The sequence below is a fragment of the Equus asinus genome, chromosome 13, assembly GCF_041296235.1.
Source record: "Equus asinus isolate D_3611 breed Donkey chromosome 13, EquAss-T2T_v2, whole genome shotgun sequence".
NCBI classification, from domain to species: domain Eukaryota; kingdom Metazoa; phylum Chordata; class Mammalia; order Perissodactyla; family Equidae; genus Equus; species Equus asinus.
Window position 1 is genome coordinate 17,987,484 of NC_091802.1, and position 20,937 is coordinate 18,008,420.

At 52.7% G+C, this 20,937-nt stretch overlaps 1 protein-coding gene across 6 annotated transcripts in view; it reads right to left on the reverse strand.

The window, feature by feature from the left end:
- The window catches only part of ABR (ABR activator of RhoGEF and GTPase), a 179,206-nt gene that overhangs the window by 52,902 nt on the left and 105,367 nt on the right, over positions 1 to 20,937 (reverse strand). For all 6 annotated transcript variants that reach the window (XM_014826907.3, XM_070482624.1, XM_014826909.3 and 3 more), the window contains 4 exons: positions 18,342 to 18,440; positions 11,633 to 11,818; positions 6,101 to 6,208; positions 3,187 to 3,247 (listed from right to left, as the gene is read on the reverse strand). In XM_014826907.3, the coding sequence (XP_014682393.2) occupies positions 3,187 to 3,247; positions 6,101 to 6,208; positions 11,633 to 11,818; positions 18,342 to 18,440 (454 nt within the window). The remainder of the gene's footprint in view (positions 1 to 3,186; positions 3,248 to 6,100; positions 6,209 to 11,632; positions 11,819 to 18,341; positions 18,441 to 20,937) is intronic.

Genomic DNA, 20,937 nt, shown 5'->3' on the forward strand with positions numbered 1-20,937 from the left:
CCTGCAGTGTCAGCTCCCTACATCCCTCTCTCGGGTCCCAGGAGGAAGAGGTTTCTGACTAAGCTCAGAGATCTGCACAAATGGTGGGTTGGGTTTCAGAGGGGTTATTAATATGCCTGAAGTCACCTCAAGAGTCCACCTGACCGGGGCTGTGGAATGAGTCCTGCCACCTCGGCGCCAGGTGGGGAGGGCAGCTGCAGGAGAGGTGGGAGAGGCAAGTGCAGGGAGAAGGCCCGGGGGCCACAGTCAGATATAGGGGGAGCCAGGGGAGGAAGAGTGACCCCGATGTTCCCCAGGGGGGCATCCTCACGGCCCCTGCACACCTGCTTCCCCTGAGAATGCAGGGTGAAGAGCCCACCTTTTCCCCTCACCTATTCCTGCCCCTTCATCTGTTCCACGGCTCCGGCGGGCTGGATTCCCCTGCCCCTGCTTTCCCCATTCTCTCCACTTCTCACCATGCCAGTCCCATTCCTGGGATAGACACCATTCACCAAGTTGCAATGCCTGTCTCTCCTCCTCCTCCAGGAAGCCTTCCCCGACCAGCGCTTTTGCAAACACCACCCACTGTGCCTACAAGTCAGATCAGTGACGTGAGCAAGCTGGCCTCTCTCTTGTTTGCTGGGTACTGACGGCACTGTTTCACATGCGTTATTTCCTTTGATTAAAAAGGGAAGCAATTATCACTAGCCCCATTTTACAGATAAGGAAACTTCTCTAAGGCACACAGAAGCTATGTAACTTATCCACAATCACAAAGCTGTAAGTGACAGCTGGGTTTGAATTTAGATCTACCCATGCTCCTAACTTTGAGCTGCCCTCTTCCCTAGGGGAAGGCACTCCTGCCAAAGCTCTGTGACCCGCCGGAGCATTCTCGGAAAGATTCACCAGGAAGGAGTGGGTGAGCTGGCCTCTCTTGTTGCCAAGGAGAGCCCCCTCCTTAGGGGCCTGGGTCACCCACGACTTCTCTTTGCATCCCCCCAGCATTTGGCACGGAGCCCTGTAGAATGAGCGCTCAGAAAATAACCATTAAAGCAAACAACTCCAGAGTGAGCCCCAAGTTGCACCATCTCCAGGGGACCCCCAGAACCAGCATCCCTTGGAGGAGCTGAGAAGATTCTAAACCGAGTGGTCAGCCAGGGTTCATTCAATCCTCACTCTCCACTCCGAAGCTGACTTCAAAGACGGCATCGCAGGGACCAAAAAAATCCTGAACTCCAGGCCAAGGGCCTGTTTCACTGAGACTAAGCTTCCTTTTGGGGAGAGAAGAGGAAGCAAAGGGCCAAGTTCGTTTCCTTTTTTAGGGACGCAGAATTGAGGCTCAACCAACTCCTAGGCCAGACCACAAAGAGCACTTCCCCTCTGATGTTCAAACAGACCAACGTCAGGTCCAGCTCCTTTCTTGACCCCGGCCATCAGGATCTGAACCAGGGGCCAGGGACACAGGACAGCTTCTGCCCAGCGACTAGTGTTCCCCCAGCTGTCCTGCTGGGGCAGCTGGAGAGGGGTTGCCTCAGGGCTTACCTCCATCACGCTGGTCTTTGACACAGGACAGCCTGAGGAGGTGAGGGGACGACAGCCCCTTGGACACAGCAGCCTCTGAGAAACAGCCAAGGAAACCTCATCCTCTCTCCTCCAGCAAACTGCCACCCCCCTCTGCCTTGACTAGGAGCTCCGGGTTACCACGGAGATGTGAAAGCAAAGGGACTGAGAAGGGTGCAGAACAAAACGCCTTGGGGGAGGGAAAAAGGTCCTAGAACCAGTCGTCTGCCACTCCAACACACAGGGGCCCAGAGCAGCTGGCCTGGAAGCAACACGTGACCCCCACACTCCAGCCAAAGGCAGCTTGAGTCATCCCTAAGGCGCTCCCTGCCTCAGAGAGCAAGGCCCCCCCGGTGTGCAGACACCTCCTTGTCCAGGCCTGCTTCAGCCTCCTCTGAGCACCTGCCTGACTGACAGCATGTGCCTGGCCCAGGACCCCCTCGCTGAGGGAGCAGCAGAGGATGCTCTAGGTCCCTTCCATCTCGTGGTGGGTGTGTGACCTTCACAAAGCAGCAGCCTGCCACACCCCCCTCTCCTGCCAGCATTTACCGCCGACCTTCTGCGCTAAGTGCCAAGACCTCAGCTCGAGGGTCTCCGGGGCTAGAAACCAAGCCCCTGGGAGCACCCAATTCCTTCCTGCTCTCCCAACCGCATGCACATTCTTCCCCCGCCGCGTTCCGCGAGGAGAGAATGTCGCGAAGACAGCGTGCGCACTCTGAGCACACAATACCTCCTCTCCTCTCTCCGGAAACAAAGAAACTCCCAACTTCTCCCTCCAGGCAGGGCTGGCGCCCTCCTGGTCCAAGACACTGCTGTCCAGGCCATCTGTCACTCTCTGATTGGCCCCTGCTGACCCCTTTCCAGCCCCAGGTTGCCATGCCTGTAGGTACAGCCTTGTCACTTTCCTTAACAGCCTCTCCAGGAAGTTGCCCACTGCCTCTCAAGCTAAGCCACGAATTCCCCACAGATCCTCAGAGGTATCTGGACCCTTTTAGCCTGGTCCTTCCATTTCTAAGCCACCCTGCCCCAAGTGGACCCCAGACTTCAACTCCAGGCTGGAAGCTGACCAGAATGGGGGTAAACGCAGATCCAGCCACTTGTGCCCCCTCTCTTCCCTGCTGCCCCCAAACCCTGATGGCCACATTTAAGCCCACTCCAGCGAGCCCCAGAAGCTGGAAGATACGCCACCTCCCAAGAGTGGGGGCCTGGGTTACCATAGGTGCAGTTACAGCAGAAGCGAATGATGAGGAGAATTTCCATGGCAGCCTCGGTCCCCGCGGCAGGAGCATGTGGCCATCGCTCCCTGGCTCCCATCAGCAGCCCGGCCACTCAGGCACCTTGCCGGCTGCTGCTGCACAGCCTCCAGAATCAAGCAGCCGCTTCCGAGTGCTCCTCTAGCAGGGGGGGAGGGGAGGGGAGGGGAGGCGCGTGGCAAGGCGGGAGGAGGAGGAGGAGAGCGAGCTGCCTACTGGCATCCTAAGAAGGAGCACGTTTGTAGCTGGCCGGCTGCCTGGGGACAGAGGCTGGATTCCTCGCGTGCACGAGCTCACACACACGAACACACACACACGAACACAAGCAGGGCACCGTAGTCCACAAAGCCAGACAAAGGAAGGTGACTCTTATCCAGCCTGTTCCCCAAAGTACCTTCCATGGTGACTGACGTGTGGCTGTCCTTGGAGTCCTTCGGACCTTTCACTTTGAGTTCCTGACAAACAGAGGAGAGGAATCATTACCTGGCCTGTCCCCTAAGCATCCCCATCCCCCACTGTGAGCATGGCAGGAAGAAGGGCTCTGAGACCCAGGGGAGCAAATGTGAGAAGAGAGATGAAGAACAAGGGACACGGGCCTCCCTCTGCCTCCTTGCTTCCCTGTACCACACCCACCGTCTCCTTGAGCCTTGTGGAGTCCAGCGGCCAGGTGCAGGAAAGGAGAGGCTCCAGGTAACAGAGGACGGCGATACTGATGCCTCTCAGCCCATCCATGAAAGCCCCTCCCTGGCGACTCTGAGGGCCTCCAGAAAATGAGTGGTGGCAAGAACAGGTCCCCTATCCTCCGCCAAGGGCTCCCCCCAGCAGCAGCCACTACTTAGGGGTCTATACACAACAGCTCAGGGCACACAAGGTTTGAGTGGATGAGCACCTGGGGTACCAGCTGATCTTTGGGGCAGGAGCAGCCCTTGAGATAAGGAGCGAAGGCTCCCGCACACCTGCACAGGGGGAAGCAGGATGGGTGCGCTTGGGGCCTAGAGGCTGAGCCCCACAGGGCAGTCCAAGCTCTAGCCTACCCATATGGAGAGGGGGTCAGCCAGCCCCCAGCCCCGCCTGACACTTGCCACCCACCAGTGCCTGTGCAAGGCACCAGACAGGAAACTGCAAGGACGGAGAGGAACACCCCTCCTGGATCCATGCAAAGTGACCGTGTACTGAGTGCTGGAAACAGGCTCCAGAGAGGGCTTATCTGATCCAAACCTCTTTTATCTGCCTTTAGAAAGAGAGGTTCCAGCTCCAGCCCTTGCCAAGGGACCAGTGTGGCCTCCAATTGGAGCTGTAATGCAATTCCCACTTGGAGGGCTGAGCGCTTAGAGTGGATCTCCAAGGCAGGTGTCGACAGGAAGGTGGGGGTGAGGTGAGGCCCAGGCCCCCAGGTGATGTTGCCTGCTCTCCTTTGGAGGGAGGAAATGCCCGAGCAGAGGGAGCTCCACATTTCCTACTCCTGCCTCAGGCTCTTTCCAGACAGAGACAACCCCGAGGGACTGAGCCTGGGGCTTGGGGGTGAGGGTGGGGATGTGGAGAGGGGGTTACTCAGCTCCTCGAGGTTCTGTCTCTCTCTGGCTGGTGTCTGGCTTCCCAGCTTTAGGGAATTTTTCTCCATGCCCACTCCAGTACAGCCTAGAGGTATGAAATCGCTCCTGCTGCAGAGGAAAAGGGCCTAATTGCAGTAATTAAGTGGTAGCGCCAGTAGGAGCCAGTAGGAAGCAACAGCATCAGCACATGAGTCAGGATAAGAAGCCACCTGGCAGCAGGCCATGGGCCTGACTCTACCCTTGGGGACTGCAGGCATTGAGAGGGACCTGGGGACGAGAGCAGGGGTTTCTCCTGACCACAGAGAACGGGCAGTCAGCCTGGCTAAGAGGAGACTCCCCCACACTCTGCACCATACATGACCCTGGGCACCCGGGCAGCCTTGGCAGGACCACTCTAACACAGATCAGGGGAATCCAGTTGGTTCCCAGGGAGGGCTGGGAGCCATGAGGGGAAGCACCATTTCTCCAGCTCGTGACTCCACGCAGAGGGACTTCCCCACTCCTCATTCCATCCTCCCAGGCAGAAGGTGATTCACCTGATCCCCAGGTTTGGGAGAAGGAACTGAGCTCAGCCCTCCTCTCTCTGCCCGCAATAGATGTGTTTAATTGTGGAGGGGAAGTGTTAGCAAGCCCAATGTGGCTACAAATCCAAGTCCACATTTTTCCAATCTAGCCTTTACTAGTAATCAAACTGACATTTTCATTTCTGTCCGCCTAACTCTTGTGCTGCCTCTGGCTTATTCCAAAATTGGGTATAACCCATAACCCCACTAGTTTCACAAAAACATCCTGCAGCTCATCAACTTTCCCAGCATCAGAGCCGAGATGGGAAAGCAAAGGGTCCAGGGGGGCCTATAAGGCAGGACTTCCAAAACTGCAGACGGAGCCCCCATCCCCGGAACCAGAGGTTCTCTTGCCCTGAGCTTGGAGCTGATGCTGCGACTGCAAGGCCAGTGGCTTGGGGGTGTCACTGAGATCTTTCTGGCTAATAGGGCAAGCTGCGCTGTGCTCCTGAAGGATCCTAGAGCCCCTCGCTGCCACATCCTGGACAGAAGTGTCGATGGCAGACAATGCCACATCTTTGCCCTGCAGAGGAGCACAGAGGGAAGGTGTGCCTGCAGCAGCAGAGACAGGTGTATTCACAGCCCACGGGTCTAGGGCTTCTTCCCACATAAGCGATCCTTGTCCTCTCTCTGTTTGTGGGATTGCAAGGATCCTAAAAGACCACCTAGTCCAGACTTCCTCAAATCTTCCTGATCATAAAAATCACCTGGGAAGCTTGTTAAAAATACAGACCTCTGGGGCCCCCCCAAACCTTCTGAATGGAGGCTCCATGGAAGGTGCCTGCCAATCGGCATATTAAACAGTGCCTGGTGGTTATCGAGCAAGTTTGGGATGAGCTGGACAAATCCAGACACCTCACTCTACAGAAGACGAAATAAGGCCAAGAGAAGGGAAGTGACTTGCTCAAGGTCACCACACTGTGGGAGAATACACCTTTTTCTTTTCTTTTTTGCCTCCCCTGTTCTAATACAGAATAACCTAAAAGAGAATAACAAAATCAAACAAATCGATTTTTTTATATTAAGAGGAAAACGTCAAGTGCAAAAAAGCAAATGTCAGGCTAAGTGTTACCCATCAGAAGAACTGTTTCCCTAACTGGCAAGCAGGGGAGGAGAGGCCCAAAGGCTGGAAGGCTCTGAGCAGCCCCCAAAGACCTGAGTTGTAGGGGTGGCTGTGCAGGGAGCTGCCCACCTCGGAGATCTTCTGGAATTGGTTGTTGGACTGGCTGCACTTCTCAGCTGTCTCCAGAGCGACTTTATAGTTATCCACAAACGCTTTGTACACACCAAGCTGGCTGGCCTGCAGGGAGAAGAGAGAAGGGGAGAGAGGAGGTCAGAAGTGGGATGGGGAGAGAGGATTAATGAATGGATGAAAGCTTAACCAGAGCACCTGGAGTTCCCTTAGCACTCAGAATCTCTAACTCAGCTCCAAAGGGCTAGCTGGGAACAGAGGCGAAAGGCAGGATGAACATACTACAGTATCCCTTTGAACTTGACAGTTTCCATGGAAACCCGGCTCAGCCAATAAGGTTAATAAGGGGGTACTGGTGGTTGGGGGGAGCAGAGCAGGGCCTTTGTTGGCATGCTAGAAATTCAACTCATCTTAGCGTTTGGCTTTATTTAGCATCATCAAGGTCTTGCAGGATTTGAAGCCCCTTAATGCCCCATAGCTCTTTCACATGCTGGAATTAGCTGGAGGAGGGAGAGACAGGGAGCAGTGTGGGCATGCGTGGCCTGCTCATGCCACCCTCCCCACGTTGTGAGGCACAGCATTTAAAGACACAGTCCCCACCTCCCCTCAGCTTCTAGGTCCCTGTCCCCACCTCTTCAGCCTCCAAGGAGCCAGAGGCCCTGCCTCATTACATGCATGTCACTCTGAACCTAACACAAAGCTTTCCACGACTTATGACCACACAGAGGCTCGCCTCCCATGAGAGGCAGAACAGATGCCATCACCCCTTTCTGCAAAAGGGAAACCGAGGCTCATTAATTCAATCCCTCAAATAGTTATGGAAAGGCTTCTCTGGGCTGTGCATAGGCATTTCCTTTTAAGGGAGCAAAGGGTGGAAATTTAAATTAAAACCACAATGAGATACTATTTCACACCCATCAATCTAGCCAAAATTTAAAAGTCTAATGATCTCAAGGGTTGGCAAGAAAGTGGGGAAATAGGAACTTTTATAGACTGCTTGTGGGGATGTAAATTAGTACAATTATTTGGAGAGTAATTTGTCAATTACTAATAGAGTCGAAGACATTCACAGCTCAGCCTACTACCTAGCAAACCACTTCTACATACGAATTCTAGGGCTTTGCTGTCCAATGCAGGAGCCACTCGATACCTGTGGCTACCGAGCACCCGAAATCTGGCTAGTCCAAATTGAGATGCGCTGTGAGTGTAAAACACACCCTTGGGGCTGGCCCAGGGCGCAGTGGTTAAGTTGGCACGTTCCACTTCAGTGGCTTGGGGTTCACCAGTTTGGATCCTGGGTGTGAACTTATGCACCGCTTGTCAAGCCATGCTGTGGTAGGCGTCCCACATATAAAGTAGAGGAAGATGGGCACGGATGTTAGCTCAGGGCCAGTCTTCCTCAGCAAAAAGAGGAGGATTGGTAGCAGATGTTACCTCAGGGCTAATCTTCCTCAAAAAATAAAATAAATAAATAAATAAAATACACCCTGGATTGCAAAGGCTCAGGATGTAAAAGAGAATGTAAGTAAATTATCACATTAATTTTTCAATATTGATTACATTTCAAAATGATAATATTTTAGGTGTATCGGGCTAAATAAAATATATTCTTAAAAGTAATGTCACCTGTTTATTTTTACTTTATCTTATTTCATTTTTATTTTTTAAAATGCGGCTACTAGAAAATTTAAATTGTCTATGTGGCTCACATTATATTTCTACTAGAGAGCGATGCTCTGGACAAACTTGCATTTGTGTGCACCCAAAGAAACGTGAGCAAGGGTATCCACTGCCTCGCTCTTCCTCTTGTGGAAAGACTGGAAACAAATGCTCACAAACAGAGGAAGCTGTACACGCACTGCAGTTAAAATGAATGAACTACATCTATGTGTAGCAATATAGACAAGTTTCAAAATGAATGCTGGTTGAATTGCAAAATATATAAAATATGATATATATATACACACTTATATTCATTTAAAAAGGGCATGCAATGCCATAAAAAGATATAGATATGTAGGAAAAACACAAACTACCGTTTAGAAGGCTACACACCAAATTCATGCCAGTACTAGCTTCTCAGCTGGGTGGGAGGGCAAGAGGAAAGGCGGAGGAGAGAGAAGCTTCATCTTCATCTGTCATGCTTTATTTTCTTAATTAAAAAGTTTTGCCGTGTATCTTCAGAGCTTAACATGTGTTAATTCTGGGCGGTGAGTACCCAGTTGTTTGCTACAGGACTCTAGATTTTCTGGTTTACGTTTTTTCAATGAAGTAGTAAGGAGTCTCAGCTGCTGCGGGGCCTCCTCAGGGGCTCCCACCAAGGTGATGGAGAAAATGGGCCGCCCCCAAGCCCTACCCGGACCACTCTGCTTTCTGCAGAATCCTTGTGCTCCTCAAGGACCCAAAATGGTGGGGCAGAGGGTCTGGAGGCGCCCAGGGGAGAGACAGAGCCCCCAGAGGAAGCTGGCAGGTGGGGCCCAGGAAAGCCAGAGAGGAAAGTGAGAACCGGGATGCTTGCGGAGAAGCCAAGGCCAGAGCCATGTAGGTCTCAGCACCAGACAGGCCAGATTTCTCAAAAAGAAAAACCTTAGGAGAGGGGCAGGAAGGGATGGAGTTTGTTTCCTTTTTCGGGGGAGTACTGGCCCATGGGTGTCCCAAGCTAGTGGAGATGTGCTGGACAGTCACTTCCTAAAGCAGAGTAAAAATCATTGCTATTCTTCTTCCAGGAATGTGCCCTCCTTGTCCCTATTTCCCGCAAGAAGGATAAAGGCTGGGGACCTAGGCTGGAACACGATCTTCCCATCCCACTGCCAAAGGAGGTAGCAGGAGGGGAGCTAGAAGCAGGAGCCACCTGGGCAGAAAGTCACCAGCCATCGCAGGCCATCCACAATGCACCCTCGTCTGGAGGCCCCATGTACTGGCCTGCCAGGGTCATTAACTGGGAAGTGGAGGTTGCTTGGAAACAGGAGCCTGGCACTGGGGTGATCTCATAAAACAAATAGCAGAGATGCTAATTCTCTTCTCTGGTAAGGGATAATCAAATACCCCAAGACCAGCTGAAAATAAACTGCCTCCAGATGCCTGGCTGGCCCTGGATCCTCCCAGGTGCCCCGCAGGCCTGCAGCCCCCTGGGGCTTCAGACATCAGTCCATGATGCTGGGGGAGGGAAGGCGAGTAGCAAATTCATCAGCAGCCCTGGAGCTGAGGCCAGAATAGGGAACCCTGGTGGCAGGAGGGTCCAAGTGATAAAGGTAACCCCAGAGACCTTCCACTATGCTCCAGGCCACTCACCCTCCCACCCCTGGGTTTGCTCCCTTTTGCTCTCCTGAGGGCTGACGAGAGGCTGCCCCTCTAAGCCAATCAGCTCAGGCTCCTGGGACCAGGCTGGCGTGATAACTGGGGTTCACCACCCTGAACGGGGGCAAGCACTCTGGGTCTGCCAGAACCAGAAGCGCGAAGATCCCTTACTGGAGGAAGGGAACTTCCTCTTCCTTCCTACTGGAGGAAGAGGCCTTCTGGACTGCCTCTTCCCAGTAATAATAATCATCATAATAACAGTAATGATGACAGCTAACTATTATTTACTAATTTACTATGTTCCAGGCCCTGTTCCAAGTACTTTTCAGGTATTAACTCACTTAGTCCTCCCAACGATCCAATGAGGTAAATACTATCATTATCCTCATTTTTACAGATGAGGAGGCTGAGTCACAGAGAGGTTGGATAAGTGGCCCAAAGTCACAAGTTTAATCCGTGGCAGAGCCGGGATTCAAACCCAGCTGTGACCTGGCTCTAGAAGCTATGCTTGTCTCCACAACACTGCTGGTGTCTCAGGACACAGACCTCAGGCCCTGTGACATCTCCCTCAATGCCATTCCAAGTTCTCCCTAGTCCCAGTGGTCAAGGTCATGATGTACTCATTCATTCATTCATGTATTGAGCACTGAGCTGCTTCTTGGGGGGGGTGGTATCTAATGATGAAAAAAATACAGTCTGCCTTCCTGGAGCCTATGGTTTGGGGGAGACAGGCAGTTACAGTATTAACTGAGGGGACAAGCATAAGAGCTTTGTTCAAGGGTCTGGGAAGACGTCTCTGAGGAGGTCACTTCTAAGCTGGGAACTGACCAGGAGAAGCCAGACACAATGGGGAAGGGCATTTCGGGCAGCTAGAGCCTCCAGTACACAGAGGTCAAGAATGCCAGAAGTATGAACTGAGAACAGAAAGTTCAAGTCAAGGGGCACAGAGGGTGAGGGAGGCAGCAGCCAGAGGCCAGGGGTGGGCAGAGGCCAGTACGTGAAGGGTCTCCTAAGCCATTCCTCAGAGTATGGCCTTTATCCAGTGGGCAAGGGGGAGCCCCTGAAGGGATTTAAGCAGGGCAGAAGGATGGTCTGGTCAGGAGTTTAGATAACTCTCCTGCAGCTATGTAGAAGTGGAAGGCAGAAGGGGAGGCAGGCCTGGGTGCAGGAGCCGATCACGAGGCTACAGCAGTGGTTCAGGTGAGGGCGCCAGAGCAAGTGGAGAGAAGCAGGTGGCTGAGAGCATTAAAAAGTGGACTCCAGGAGACATAGGGAGAGAGGGGTTGGGGGAGGGGAGGAGCCAAGGATGAGTCCAAGGAGTCACTGATGGATGAGGATGGGATGGTGGCAGTGCCCAGAGATGGAGGCAGGAAGAAGAGCAAAGAACTTCAGAGACAGAGAGTTCAGTTTTGAACATGCTGAACTTGAAGCCCTAGGAGTGTCCAACAAGAGTTTTCTCCAGTGTAAGAAAAGTAGAGGCCTGTCCGTTCAACAGGCCCGCCAGTGCAGGAGGGGAAAAGAGAGGCGCAGCTCCCTGCCCCCCACCGTTCACACCCCAGAACAACGGCCGCTGACTCCAGGTCTCCTTGCTGCCCACTGGGCTGGCAGAAGTTATGGGGGGAGAAGCGGGTGGGGGGTCCCGTGGGTCTGACCTGGGGGTCCTCCAGGGAACACAGACAGAGAGCTGGGGAGAGGGGTCACGGAAGCCCTGAGAAGACCTCCACGATCCCTTCCCAACACAAAATCTGCACGGATTCTACCTTCTCATGTTTTTTCCCTCCCCGGCGATGGTGGTGGCGGGGGGCTGGGCTCTTTATGCTTTCTGCTCCGGGGTCCTCGGGCAAGGACCGTTAGCTGACACGGTCTCCCATCCGACCGTTTCATTTCAGAGGTGGTACAGAGGTGCAGGGAATGCCTGTCCGCTTGGCGCACGCCCCTCTGTCAGCTGAGTAACAGCAGACCTGAAGCCCAGCAGCGGAGCCTCTGCTCCAGCCCTGGAGCCCCCTTGGTTAGAAGCAACGCCCTGCCAGGAGCACCATGCACACGGCCTGTCTCCAGCAACCCTAGAAGCACTCGAGGGCTTCACTGGGGGAGTCTGGGAGTCGAGGCAAGGGGACTCAGAAACGACCCAGTCCTTCAAGGAGGTCAGGAGGGCTAGGACTCACCCGTCCTCTCCCAACACCACCAGCTCCATTGAAGCCCCGGAAAAGGCCCCTCCATCAACAGGAGACTCACCAGCTTCTGGAAGAGGTGGCCCATGGTGACCTGGCTGTCCCACTGCTGCACCTTGGGGCAGAGGTTGTCATAGAACTCCTTGTGGATCTCGTAGATGTCCTGGATCTTGTAGAAGATGGTCTCGATCTGTTGGATGGTGAGCACGGGCTGGGAGGTGGTGGCTGTGGCCTTCAGGGGTTTCATGGGCTGGGAGAGAGGAGGAAGACAGAGTGGAGGTGAGAGGTGAATAAGCCAGAGCGTCAGCAGGCCCAGGGCACTGATTAGCCCTCCCTGCTGCTCCAGTTCTGCCTGACAAGGCCACTGAGGGCAGGGAACCTGGAGCGTGGTTTATATCAAGCAGCTGCTGTGACAGGCCCCAACAAGCCATGAATTACTGCAAGGAGAGGGAACCTGATAGCCAGAGCCTGGTCCTGCAGCCCTGCCAGGCCCAAGCAGTGGTGCCAAGACACATTTCCTTCACCCTCCATCTCCCCTGCTGGGGTTCCCGGTCCCTGGCCTGTACTGGGCTTGCTTGTTGGTTTAACAGGATCCATGTCTTTCTTCCATAATGGCCTCATGCTCTGAGTCATGAGCTCCCTTGTCACACTTCAGTGGAAGGGAGGGTTGACTGGGAACTCGACTCTTCTGCTGTTTCCTTCCAAGAAATGATTCTAGGACTTGGGCGTAGAGTCTCGAAGAGACCCAAGACCAACCTCAGTTGCACTGATATCTCAAGTTCTCATCACTTAGTATAGAGAGAATGAGCAGGTGGCATACAGGCCACTGTCCTCCCTCCTATACCCATGGCAGACATTGCTAAGCAATCACAATGATCTTTCTCACTGACCCTGGTTGTAGTCTTAGGCTCTTTCTCAACGCCGAGGTTGACGTGCACGGTGAAACCTATCTGTCATCTCTGATTGTCTACACCAAGATTGTCCAGGCCCTGCAGGTTGAGAGGATGATGTAACGACAGTAACTCAGGACCATCCCAGAACACTTGCTGGGAGCTGAAACCATCACCTTAATGCCCAACAGTAGGACTGTGGGAAAATGGGACTTGGGTGTATTTTCTTCACTGTGATTTTCTAAATCACTTACAACGAGTAAATCTTAATTTTATAATCATGAAAACAGCTATTAAAATTCATAGTTGAAACAAAAAGACTGATACTGAAAGATAGCTCCTCCTTGGTTGGCCTTCCCTCAGCCCCAAAGCCCCCAAAGATGTCCAGACTTTCCTCTAGGAGAAAGGCTCTGGAAACCTGCCACACAGAGGGGGCCTGGGAGGGGAGGGGACGTTTACCTGGAAGACAGAAGCCTGAGCAGACATGGCTGATGCTCTTCATCTAGCTGAAGGGCTGTGTGGAAAGAGGCCTTTGACTTAGTCTGGGTCCCTCTAGCGACCCAGGAGCAGCAGGAGATGTTATGGGGACAGGTGGGGACTCTCTAGAGCTGCCCCCCACTGTCCCATTGGATCAGATAGCGAGCTTTCCGACAAGAGAAGCGTTCTAGCTGGACTGGAGGTGATGCCTACACTGAGGGAGACCAAAGTTATCACTGGCTCACTCTGAGCGATGACCACCAGCTCGAGCCAACCACAGCAGCCAACCTCCCAGCCAAGCTTCACCGCGTCCTCTCATATGCCTCACTCTGATGGTGGCAGAGCCCAAGTCTGTCCACAAGAGGAAGTCCCATCTACTCAAATACCCAGACTATGCTCCGACTTCTAGCTCCCTCATCCTCCCAGTTCTGAAAAGTCCAGACTTTTCAGATAAAGGCAGGAAAAAGCAGAAGCTTTCCTTCTGACCCTCTCAGCACTGGAGCCAACTAACCCTAATGTCCAGCCAGCCCTTTGCTAGGGACGCAGGATGAGGTTAACCTGGCACCGGCCAGCAGTGTGGGTTTGAGTCCCAACTCTGCCACTTAATAGCTGTGAGCAAGTCACTTAGCATCTCCGGGCCTCAGACACCTCCTTTATAAAACCAGGATGACATTACCCTTTCAAGAATGCTGAGAGGAAGATCAAAAGGCATAATTTATACAAAATATCTAGTATGTGTCTGGTACACAGAAAGCAATCTATAAATGTTAGCTGCTACTATTATTACCACTCACCCTAGAAATAATGGATCCAAGTGCCTAACGTGAGGCCAGCCTGGGGTATTCAGTGATTCACAACACACACCCAACCCCTACCTCCATGGAGCCCCCATCTAGTAGGGGAGACAGACAAACACACAATTACACATAAGTACAATGAAGGAAATAAGAAGGGGCCTCTGAGACAGGGTGGTGAGGACAGCTTCTCCAAGAAGGGAACATTCACCCTGAAATGGAAGCATAGGGGCAGAGGGGACAGTATTCCTGGTCATGAGGCAGGAATCGGCTCAGAGAGAGAGGGGAGCTGGAAGAAAGCCAGGGGCCTGAGTGCCTTGGGCAAGGGGAGGAGAGGAGCCTAGAGCAGGGCTGGAGGGTGGGCAGGAGCCAGATCCTGCAGGGAGAAAGGAATGTGGCTTTGCAGCCCATCCTCTGACCTGGCTCTTCCTGGAGGGATTTAAGAAGGAGAGTGATAGGGCTCCAATTTTCTTTTCAGGAGATTATTTTTATGACTCACACTCCTTGCTCTGGAGAACATTATAATCTATTTGGGTAAACTGGACCGACATGAATGAAATGATTTAGTGGACAAAGCAAGATAGGGTATTACCCAACTTGGACTGTAAATGCCAACCAAGTGGTCCCAAGATTGTGCTGGCACAGCTCAAAGGGCTTCACAGAGGAGGTGACAGGAACAGGGCCCTGAGGGTTGGGAAGATCTGAGCAGGTGGAGGCGTGGGGCCTGGGTAAGCATGCCAGGCAGGGAAACAGAAGGAGCCAGGAGAAAGGGAATATGATTCTCCCAACCCCAGGCGGGCAGCCACACTCAGCTCCATGGCTCCTCACACTCTGGAGGACACAGAGATGGCCTCAGGATCACTGTCCTAGTTTATCCTTGTTACCTCTCCCCAGGATCCAGTGGAGGAATAAGTCACCACAGAGTCCCAGAACCTCTAATCCCTGTCCCTGCCGTGGTGCAATCCCCTCTGAGGGGGATAAAGGACACAGGGAGGGGACAGTCCTGGGAAGGCAAAGGGATCAGGATTTCTCAGAAGCTGCTGGGGAAGCACTCAACTGCCACCTACGCAAAGACAAGACACAACTGCCCTGCTTCCTCCTAACGTCCCACTCTGTCTACAAAAGGGGAAGAGATGGGCGCTCACCAGTGGTGGGTCACATGCACGGGGCCTGCACTCAGGCGTCACACAGTTCTCAGGACAAGGTTGGGGACCTTTGGTCTCAGCCCTGATTTCACTTGGGGGGAGGGGAAAGTGCAGGGTGCGTGCCCTTGGCTGGCCGGAGACCGGAGACTGTGGAAGCCTGCTACTTTTATCTGGTGAAGCCCCAAATAAAGGCCTCGCGTTGAGGGACAGAAAGCCAAAAGGCAAAGGCAGCCCAATACTGAGCTTTGAAATCCAGCACCGCTCTTCTGCCAAAGAGCCAGCACACTGGTCCCCCCTTCCCTCCTCCCAGAATCCTGCGGCAGAGGGCAAGGGCGCGAGTCTCCATTTTATCAGGGAGAAACTATTCTTAGAGGATCCCTGAGTGACCTCAGGGCCAACCCTGGCTCTCGATTTCCCATGCAGCGCTTCTCAGGGAAACGGGCCAGGCGGGTTGAACTCGCAGTGGGACTTCACACAGCCATTTGCCTGCTCTGTCCTCCAGCAACCTGCCTTTCGAAACAGGGGAAAGAAACCTGCCCACTTCCTCCACCTCCTATCCCAGATGGCCTGGAGGCTGCTAACCTATGGCCTCAGTTACTCCTTCTCCGGGAACCCAGGAAAGAAGGCATCCCTAACCTACTTGACTGATAAGCAACCTGAGAACTCCACAGCAAACGGCCAGAATGAGAGTCTAAGAGAAGAGGGCCAGTGCTGGTCCAGTGACGGGAGGTGCTGCAGGCCAGATGCAGTATCCAAACTCATTTCCCACAGTCGGGGAGATGCAGAATATATCCATCTGGTTTGTCTCCCTTCTTCCACCCCCCACCTCGGCTCAGGCTCCCAGACCCACTTCACTTGTAATCTGAACCCATGAGGAACCTGGAAGGTTCCAGAAGATTATCAAATCTTGCTGCAGCCAGCAACCCAGGGGACAGGAACAGAGGCTCCTGTGTGGTGTCCCTGTCTGTGCCCGTGTGTGTACACAGTCTTGGGTACACACGCCCAGCCGTTTGCATATCAGGAAGTGTTAAGCTGAGGACAGTCAAACACGCAGAGCTGTGGGAATGGGGGTGGGGTGATGAGCAGGAGATATGGGAGTGGGAGGAGGAGGGAGCAGAGGAGAGATTTTCTTCTCTGAGCCCCTTTATCAGATCACCCCAAAGAGCAAGGGGCTTAGCTCTGCGGTAGCTGGGATGGGAGGGCCCCCACCTCAAGGAGGGGACAGGGATGGCTTGATTCCTGATCTTGAAGCTGTGGCTGTGGAGGGTCCTGCCCCCTCTTCCTGGGGCCCTCCCAGGCCTCCCAGCTAGTCCCCCCACCCCATCTCGCTCTTGCCTCTGTTCAGGAAAGAACCAATCAGGGGCCCAGGATGAACAAGCTGCAGGGAGAGGAGAGACTGGCCCTGGGTCACCTCAGGGCTGGGGACCCCAGCCTCACAGTTTTTGCCAGGCAAGGAAGGAGTGTCTTGGCTCCTAAATCTGTTTTCTTTACCCGGACAAACGGAAACTCAAATTAGGCCCAATGACAGGTGAGAATGCAAGTTGGAATCTAAGAGTGGCATGCTTCTGACGAGGACACGCGCCTCCCCTTCCTGCAGGGAAAGGGTGTGTCGACAGAAACAAACAGGCCCTAACCTGCATGCTCTCCCGGCATGGAGAGAACAATTCTATCAGCTGGCACCGAGGCTCTGTTCTAAGAGCATCACACACAAACTCACTTAGTCCTCACAACTGCCCACGAAGACAGCACTAATAGCAGCACACCTGGTTTTCAGACAGAGAAATGAGGCACAAAGGGTCACTAATCTGCTGAAGGTCTAGAGCTGGTGAGCAGTCAAGTGGAGATTCAAAGCCTGGTTCCTTTGTTTGAACTCCTTTCAACTATGCCTCTTTCTAGTAATGACGCCCCCTTCTTTTGGTACACCAATTCATACTTTATACGGTGTATGTCACACACATCTGGTGAGTCATCCGGCTGCCCTTCCTTCAGCTAATATTTGAATGCCTAAGTACCTGGCGTTGTACTAGTCCCCAAAAAGGATCACCTGATCTTCTCAACCCCATGAAGAAGAGAGGGAAAGCGATCGTATTATTCTCTTCAGAGGAGGAAACTGAGCTCAAGGAGGTTATGCATGGCTTGCCCAAAGCCAGTGGTTTTCAAACCCACAACGCATGTAAGAAATAATATGGCCCAGGACATACATATGTATATATACACAGAACAAACCAAAAGTTTCATGAAATAGTCCTGATTCTTACTATGTGTGATGCATGCTGATATTTTCTTTCTCATTTGTTTTAAAATGCTGGTTTAACCCACTACGCTGTTTTCACAGCCCACTAATGGGTTGAGATGCACAGTTTGAAAAACAGGGCAATACATCTATTACTAATGGCAGAGTCAACTCTTGCCTTTGTTCTGTCCCCAGACCAGAGTCCTTATCTACCTGCCACACTGTCCCTCACTTGAAAAACATTCCCATGTCTACAATAAACTCCTGGTGAGATCTACCACAAACTCAGCCCCGTGTGTTGCAAAGTATCTGCATGTTTCCATAGTCATTCCTTGGGTAATAAATGCCAAGTGCCCTGGGACACTGGGTGACAACATCTCACATCACAGCAAGTACATAAATGTATATCTTACAATTCTTATGAGTTTCTACTGATCACATCTGCATTTCCTATTCCTCCTTTTTCTGAAATCATCTTATGTCTCTGACTGCAAACACCCAGGGGAAAGAACTTTACATGCCACAATCACTCTGCATCATATCCAGACACATCTAATAAGCACTTTCTTCAAAGGCAAAAACATCTTACATCTGTGTAGTACTTTCACCGTTTGAAAACAGTTTAAAATTACCCCCTCAGTCAGAGTCTCACAACAATGCCTCCCTCTCAGAGCGGAAACTGAGGCATCTTCACAGAGGGCTGGGGTTGGTCTAATGCCTCGGAGATATGGCGCTTCTCAAAATGACACAGGCAGCCCTCCACCTCACATTTCCTGCCACAGGGCCTCACGATGGCATGAATGGTTCACTAGGCCAGGTAGGAGGAAGGACTGGGACCAGGAATGACAAAGGTCTCAATTTGATTGACTGGCAGAGATTGCTCACAGTGTGGAGGTGGGGCTAGGCCTCCATCTGGACAGAGTACTGTGATCGATTAGTAATGCCTGTGCCACCGCGGCCATAGACCACGGGGGTGTTCGCTATCCCAAACCTGGTTGTGTTTCTTCTCTTGACTTTCCCAGAGCACGTAACGGAGGGTCAGGGCTGAGGGGGACAGCTCCTTTCTGGCAATGACCCTGGCTGCCCAGTGCCAAGCTGTAAGCAGAGCAGTACCACAGATGGCCTCACGGGGAAGGACTGGTCCAGGTCCCTGTTCCTCTCCAACTCCGAAAGCAGTTTCAGAACACGACACTGTCCCACATGGGGACCACAAGACCCCAGAGCATAGACTCACCAGCAACAGGGCTTCCAGCTGGTTAATGTAGATCTCTTCGCTGGCCAGGAACCCCGAGAGAACCAGCTTCCTCATCTCCAGGCCCTTCCCTGCATCCACCTGTACGAAAGCAAACCAAAAGCCAATGGCTCGTGAGAAAGGAGGCCAAAGTCCTCAGTGGCCTGTTTTCTTGCCTTTTTTCTCTTCTTTATGTAACACTTTCGTAGGGGATAAAAGCCAAATAGACTTATTAAAGGAAATCTGGAAAATACAGAAATATAAAAGGAAAAACAATCAGCCATATCCTACTGCTAACAGCTTGCTTTGTTTCTTTCCCATCGTTTTTTCCATGTTTTCTTATTTGATATCCAACCATCCATCCATCTACTCACCCTTATAACAGTGAGCGAGATAACAAAGGACCTGGCCCCACGTGCGGGGGGCAGTTTAGTGGAGGATACAGACAGCCAAAGAAGAGAAATTAGAGTCATGACTTGGGCAGGGCCTGGTCACATGGAGGCACAGCAGGGAGGCAAGAAGGTCAGAGTCAGAGGACAGGCGATGTGACCCCAGAAGCAAGGTGGGGATGGACTGGAAGATGCCACACTGCTAGCTTTGGAGACAGAGGATGGGCCATGAGCCAAGGAATATAAGGGGCCTCTCACAGCTGGAAAAGGCATGGAAACGGATTCTCTTCCCTACAGCTTCCAGAAGGAGTGCAGCCTTGTTGACTCCTTCAGACGTGTGTGTAAGAGAATGAATCTGGGTTGTTTTAAGCCACTGAATGTGTGGTAATTTGTTTCAGCATCATTAGGAAACCAGTATGGATGCCAAGCTTCAGGGAAGGACAATAGTTACTGACTGAGGGCTTCACAAGTACCAGGCACTGTTCTAAGCGCTTTCCATGGATTAACTCACTGGAATCCCACAGTCTGGAAGGTGTTACCATTATCCCCCCGAGGCAGAAAGTGGAAACTGCCAGCTGCCTGGGGCTGTCCGCATTGCAGGCAGGCATCTCCCTCTGAGGAATGAGATCAGGGCCTGGAGCAGGGCCTGCAGGCCCGGCCCCAAGAGGTTGAGGGTCTGACGTCAGAACCGAGGCTTCCTCCCGGCGTGTCACACAAACGGTGCTGCATCCCAAGCCAGGCAAATGAGAAGTCGCCGTCCACGCTGGGGGCCAGCGCTCCCCTACCATGCCCCACTCTCCTCCTGTTCCCTGCCAACCAGGGATTTGCCTGAGGGCCTGGCAAACATCCTCTAAAGGAAGTCACCTGGGGCACACTGTGAGCTTAACAGTAGAGCTGGTTGGACTACGACCGTGGTGAAGACCTGGTGATTCGCAGCCCCTGCCAAGCCTTCATCCAGCCTGACATGAGCACAGACCCCTGTGACAGCCCATTTCAGCAAGACCCTGTCCTAAGGGTCTCCCACCTCAAAGTCCAATCTTTTTTTTTTTTTTGAGGAAGATTAGCCCTGAGTTAACATCTGTAGCCAATCCTCCTTGTTTTTTTGCTGAGGAAGACTGGCCCTGAGCTAACATCCATGCCCATCTTCCTCTACTTTATATGTGGGACGCCTGCCACAGCATGGCTTGACAAGGAGTGTCATGTCCGCACCTGGGATCCGAACCAGTGAACCCCGGGCCGCCAAAGCAGAACATGGGAACTTAATGGCTACACCGCTGGGCTGGTTCATGAGTCCAATCTGGAAAGAGCATCCCCAAGATACCCACTCTGAGCCACATTCACTTAAAGTTTTGGCTGGCATGGGGGTGGAGGTGACAGAGAGCTTGGGGATGTGAAATCAAATTGTGTGCATTTTACCGACAGGAGGCCTGTTGCTCAGTTACCACCAAAAACCTCTTTCATCTTTTCTTTGCTTTCCCCAGACCTCACATGTTCCTGGTTTAGAATTATCTGAAATTCACAACTCTTTCTTCAACCGTGGGAGGCTATTCTTCTCTCAGAAAACACCAGGCTGGACATTCATTCATTCATTCCCCACTATGTGCCAGACACTGGGAATACACTGAGGGAGACAGTCTCTGCCCCCAAAGAGCCCTCCAGAGGTGGTACTCACACGCCCAGCATCTCCAAGGTGAGTTCTCTGAAGAGTTCAAGGCCCCCACAGTCCACGCCATGCTGCTTGCCAGTCCCCCGGCACAGGGAAGCTGCCTTCTGAGTGACACTGTCCCCACTTCCTTCCCGAGAGGAGCTTACGAAATGCAGCCACGGTGGGCTCGTTCATCCCCAGCATTTTACACAGTCTGCTAGGCTGAAAGTCTGTCAGCTCCAGGCCCCCAAATCCCACAGGTCAAGTGACTCCGGCAGGGACAGTATCTATAAGGAAGGCTTAGCCAGGCCCGGCCCGGTCTTCTACAGAGCTTAGAGGTTAAGTAGTACCTCCAAAGGTTTGGTTCTAGGCCAGGCCAAGACACAGTCTGTCCAGGAGCTTGACCTCCTCTCAGAAAACAGTGAGGACTGAACAGACAGGGCGGCCTGCAATCCAGAGCCTTAGGCCACAGGGCTCCACGGATAGCAGAATTCAGCCCCTGGGTCACACCAGTTTGCAAGGAGCACCCTGTGGGATCTGCTCAGAGTAGATCCCCTGGGGAGAG